Source organism: Taudactylus pleione, unplaced genomic scaffold, assembly GCF_031769625.1.
Source record: "Taudactylus pleione unplaced genomic scaffold, aTauple2 ptg000638l, whole genome shotgun sequence".
NCBI lineage: Eukaryota > Metazoa > Chordata > Amphibia > Anura > Myobatrachidae > Taudactylus > Taudactylus pleione.
Window position 1 is genome coordinate 2,917,242 of NW_028285040.1, and position 5,999 is coordinate 2,923,240.

Here is a 5,999-nt window from a genome sequence, read left to right on the forward strand (position 1 = left end):
CCTTCCACCCTACCGCTGGCGTTATTGGTAAGCTCAGGGGGAGGGAGCAGGAGAGGTAAGGGGCGGAGGGAGAGGGAAGGGGCGGAGGGAGAGGGAAGGTCAGCGCTAGGTGCTGAGACACCTAGCACCGGCCCTGTCCCATAGTGACATAAACAAACCAAAAATAAAAAAAAGAACATACAACAGTATAACAAAGTACAAACAACAAAAGCAATATATGGAACTCCTTATGGAACTTATTTGAAACTTGTTGACCTAACTTGTTCCATAACAAGTCCTGTGTATTATCCTGTGGTTACAGTAGACTCTTGTCCAATCTATGGTTCCTCATACAAGGAAAGGAAGACACAATCCACGAACTACAAGCTGATCTGTGCGCATATTCATAAGACACAAAATATATATAATTATGAGCTTCTTATATTACAAAATCTTTTGTGAAATCGTGAAAAACATTAAACTTTGAAAACATCAACATGAAGCTATGTGCTAGGGGGTTACGTCTACTATAAAGGTCTGCTTGTGGAGGCGCTAACAGACGCTAACTTAGCATGTGTCTTATTTAAAACTAAGTAATATGCATAAAGTTTAAACTGAGTAGTGTTATAATAATTATGTTATACATTATTATAATAATACAATGTTAGAAGAGGTTATACATACACCCCAACAGAACCAATTTTCATAGGACAGTCCCGATTTTTGGAGTTATGAACGTGGTTAAGAGGGCATCTCCAGCAAAACGATTGTGCTTTGGGCAGATCTGGGCATGGTTTAGGAGGACCGGAGATTTGACCAATTTTGTCCTGATTTTATGCCTGGAATATTGGGAGCTGTGGGTTAGATATTTTTAATACTTTTCTGGTCTCAGTGTAATCTAACCCAAGTTTCATGGCTTCTCCTCTGTGGTTTCATGCAAGGCAGTCACACAGGCCTCGATCCTCTGCCCTCAGAAGTAGCGTCTCGGTCTGAAAAACAGAGCACATTGCAGCACTTTATCATGCACACAATACGTAAACATTTCTATACTTCTACTATACCAGTGTGATGATAACCAGTGATTGAATTAGAAATTTAGAAGTGGCAGTATGTAAAAAGCAAGTGAATGGAATTTGACGGGTTTACAATTGGTGGTAACCACCGTGTTCCAGCCCAATTCAAAAACAAGTGGTATCAACACAGCAGCTCTGCGATTTTGGTGTCAGCCCCTCGGATGGTGTCACCCGTTGCGTCCAGCACGCCCTGCACGGCACCCCCCTACTAACGTCACTGCCCTTGCTTAGGGCACATCAGTAAACAGGTGCCACCAAAAGCCACTCAAAATGTAGGTTTCCTTTTTTAAAAAACATAACTTTACCTAAAACTTTAATTTTGTTTAGAGTTCAACAGTGTATTATTGTGCTTACAGGGGATGCGCAGTTCTCACAATTTACCGGGGTCCCCATTTGTTGAAAGGGACCCATTCCCTGCTCCTGTTTCATTTTGGCCTGTTTATAACATGTCCACCGAGGGTCAGTGTCCCATTCATTCAAATGGAAGGTTTAAGTCCCTACAGTGAGCACCACATGGCGCACCACAACACCCAGTAAACCCTTAACGCTCCTGGCTGCAACTGGCTAATCCCTACAGTCTGTACCTGCTGTTAGCCCTGTGTTGTTTTGTACCTTTTTCTACTTGGTTAATAATCCTTCCCAAGGTTAAGCTGACCTCTATTTTTAAAGTGGCAATCATTTTAAAGGCAAAATCTGCCTTTAAAATGATTGCCGCTTTAAAATTACAGGAAGACTTGCAGTAGTTCCCCCTGTGGCCGCAGATCGGACCCTATTACATAAGCCCCACTATCTATAAGATCAAAAAAGTTTAACTAAATATGACTACTAAATAAATAAAATGTCCATATATGCAGCTAAAGTATGTGGTTCATTAACATACTGATTTTTCAATACAGCTGGCGCACCAACCCTGCTCTGAGCCAATCAGCACTGGCCATGGTCCTATCTGCTGTTATCTATGACAGAGCACACCAATAACATAAATCCTGATTTCACACTGTCTCAGAGTGATGTGAGATAGAGAAGGACCACTCCACAAAGCATTGTAGATATTACCATTTAGCTTAGTAATACATTGGCATTATCATTTATTACTGTCCAAAACTGGCTTTATTTGCTCTTTTATGGACAAAAAAAATGTATACATATGTAGATGCTATAGCTATTTTATATTATTATTATTATAATAATTTAAAAATGATGAGACAAAACTAAATACCTGGGAGTCCAAGTTGTAAGCAGCTTTGTACAGGTCTCGCAAAGCTCGTTCCATAAATTCAAATGCATGGCAATCCACACATGGACGAGCTGGGGAGATATTGGGTAAAATAGGACATTACTAAACAATTAGAACTAAATAATCATCTTACTGAGCTTGCCTGTGGAATGAGTGCACCTACGTTTTGCAAATATGCCATGCAGAATAGGTAGAGAAGAAGTTGACTTTTCTTGCCTTCGTGTATACAGAGATGAATACACATGGCAGAATATTTGCACTAAATACGTAACGCATTTGTCTATTCTTACCTGCAGGGAAATTCAGCTATGCCATCTACACCCATATTTAGTCAAACATGTGTTAAAGCATCAATTCCTTTAAGAATATGCTGTTGTTTTTTTGTTTGCATGTGTTTTTTTTTTACATAGAGCCTTTTTGCATGCCATAAGAAGAAGATTGGTCATTATCATTTATTCTTGGACTGTTTGTTTAGGCTGCTATTAATGGTATATCATTTTGCAGATTCCAGTGTCATGCGCCTACCATGGCAACCACAGTCACATGGCACATGAAGTAGTGAGCAGAGAGACTATGGCACATTCTCAAAGCTCTGTCTGCACTGTAATATCCCTCTCCCGTCTTTAGACTGAGTTTAGTGTGACTTGCACTCATACAGTACTTGTTTGCTGTCCATAGAGATTTTGAAAAGGACATAATGATCAGTTGAACAGTTAAGAAAAATAAAACTTTGTGTGTGTGATCACTGCTTAAAAATGTATTTGATGTATTTTTTAAAAGTGCCAGTTTAACTAAAAATATGTTTCTTTAATATATCCCTTTACTTGCGTAATGTACGTTTGATAGTAGGACTGGCTTATGATGGTTACACTTTAGCACATGCTCAGGGTTTTGCACCTCTCCGCACACCCATACGCACATCCAGTTTGCAGAAACGTCTTCCAAGAGGAGAGAGTTGTGTCTTGATGTGTGCAGTTCGCACCTGTGCAATACCAAGTGTTATATGTCTGGAGTGTCCATGTAATTGGTTACTGTATTGTTTCGGACTGACTGGAACCTCAGCATGTTCTAGGTACTGTATATTGTGTTTATTATTCTTATTCACTACTTACTCTCAGCTGGGAGAACGCGCCCTGACTGTGAGCTGACTGCAGCCATCTTCTCGTTCCTCGGGGCAGTCGCAGATGTACCTAAAACCAGCAGACACCAGAGAAAGGATCTGGCAGCGAATGGGGACATGATCAAACTCTGCAATAACAGAAACAACAGATAAAGGTTATGATAATCTTTTCTGAGACAGCAATGTGTAATCCACAATGTCTGAGACGCTCAATGACATCTAAACACTGGTTTTCAGAGTTTTCTTAAGGCAGGTATCCACTACCCGATTAAACAGGGCGATTGAACGATAACGACATCGTTATCGTTCAATCGCTCGTTAATCTGGCACAAATCGGGCATGCAAATGTCTGAAACGAACAGCGATGCGCGCTCCCGCTGGTCGTTTCCGACAACAATCATCGCCCGAATTTGCTGGTCAATCTGCTGATAACGACAGATTGACCCTGTTCGGGGATGATGGAGGGTGACTACACTGCACCACTGATCGTTCAGTATAGACACTACATTACTCTTTAACATCAGACAATTGTTCTGATGCACAAAGCATACTTGCCTACTTTTGAAAAAGTTTCAGGTAGACTGTGACAGCAGCACCTATGAGTGCGGTGGTAAGGTGGGCGTGTACTGCTACATCTGAGAGGCGTGTCATAAACCTGACTTACATCCAAATGTAAACAGGCCCCAAAGCGGTAAGATCTATTTGTTGATGAAAACACACTGATACTTTTCAGAAAATGCCTGTAACCATAGGGATCATAGGGGGTCATTCAGACCCACTCGCAAGCGGCAGTACGCTCGCAAGTGGGTCGATGTTCCCCACTGCGCATGCGCACGACGGAGGGAGCTCCGTCGTGCGCATGTGCGAGACCCGGACTGCGACAGTCAAGCTGTCGCTCCGAGTCTCGCACCAAAGGGGGCGTGCTGTCGATGGTGACTGACAGCACGCCCCCTTTGGTGGGCGTGCCGGGGGCGTGGCGGCCAGACAGAGGCGTTCCCATGGGAACGCCTACCGTCTGAAGCCGGCCCCACTGACATCACTAGTGATGTCAGTGGGAGTGATTTTGGCTCTGATAGAGCCAAAATCACTCCAGGGCTTGTGGCTGGGAAACGCTACCGCAGGGTTTCCATCGCAAGTCCGATGGTCGCGATGGTCAAGACCATCGCAACCATCTTTTTGGACGCTCGTATATGCTGTGGGTGATCACCCACAGCTATACGAGCGTCCAGGAGGACGCTCCATTTTAATGGAGGAGGGCCCTGATTCAGAGCGAGCGCTCTGGTCAGAGCGTCCGGCTCTGAATCAGGGCCATTGTGCCTTATAACCAATGCAGGGAAATGATACTAATGATCAGTGGCGTAAATTCATCCCAGACGCCTGGAGGCAAGTTACAATTTGGTGCCCCCCTCTGATACCCCTGATGGAGAGGAAAGCCAACTGATGTAGGTGAGGAGCCCTCCTGATACTCCAGATAGAGGGGAAAACCACCTGATGTGGGGGCTTTGAGGACTGAGGGGGTCATTCAGACCCACTCGCGAGCAAAGGATGCTCGCAAGCGGGTCGATGTTGCCCCACTGCGCATGCGCACGACGGAGGGAGCTCTGTCGTGCGCATGCGCGAGACCCGGAGAGCGACGGGCTCTCCGTCGCTCCGGGTCTCGCACCAAAGGGGGCGTGCTGTCGATGTTGATTGACAGCACGCCCCCTTTGGTGGGCGTGCCGGGGGCGTGGCTGCCAGGCGGAGACGTTCCCATGGGAACGCCTACCGTCTGAAGCCGGCCCCACTGACTTCACTGGTGATGTCAGTGGGAGTGATTTTGGCTCTGATAGAGCAAAAATCACTCCTGGGCTTGCGGCAGCGAGACCCTACCGCAGGGTCTCGTCGCAAGCCCGATGGTCGCGATGGTCAAAGACCATCGCGACCATCTTTTTGGCCGCTCGCATATGCTGTGTTTGGTCACCCAGGAGGCCGCTCCATTTTCAGGTAGGAGGGCACTGATTCAGAGCGAGCGCTCTGGTCAGAGCGTTCAGCTCTGAATCAGGCCCTGAGTTTGAGTCAAGATACTGTAAGACTTACTTTGGTGGGACTACAAATTACAAAATGCCCAGTCTACTGCCGGCTGCTTCACATGCCAGGAAGCTGCTCCACCAAAGATCTGCCCCAGACTCAGTCGCTAGTGCCCCAGGCCCCCGCCTCCCATGCCCTCTTACCCGCAGCTGTTTGGTGCATCCACCTGGAAGATCTGCAGCCATGGTTATGCTCTGGCACAATGCACAGGTTTGTGGTTAGAGCTTCTACCAGGGAGGAGTAGGGCGGGGAGTAGGGGGTGAGGGGGGGTCGCCAGACATGTCACACAGGCATAAGAAGCTGCTGAAGAGCAGCGACATCAATCATAGACGGAAGTGGCATCTGATGGTCTGACACGGAGCCTCCACTAGTATATGGTTATGGTGGCTTCTCAGGTCCTGGGACGAGGTGCCATCTATTGGTCGGCCGTGATGAGTACGCTCTAGGTACATATTTACAGCACTGGGGTGATTATATTGTGGGCAATGGAGGAGGTGCCACTTCAGTGCTGGCGCCAGGTGGC

The 5,999-nt window shown here is 46.1% G+C and overlaps 1 protein-coding gene across 1 annotated transcript; it reads right to left on the reverse strand.

Annotated features, from left to right (window-relative positions):
• Positions 1–237: 237 nt before the first annotated feature.
• On the reverse strand, positions 238–5,661 carry NICOL1 (NELL2 interacting cell ontogeny regulator 1). The gene is made up of 4 exons (XM_088454951.1): positions 5,620–5,661; positions 3,402–3,537; positions 2,272–2,360; positions 238–968 (listed from the first exon to the last, which is right to left on the reverse strand). Exons 1-4 carry the CDS (start codon positions 5,659–5,661, stop codon positions 912–914), a joined length of 324 nt encoding a protein of 107 aa, XP_088311077.1. The 3' UTR covers positions 238–911.
• Between the last annotated feature and the right edge of the window lie 338 nt (positions 5,662–5,999).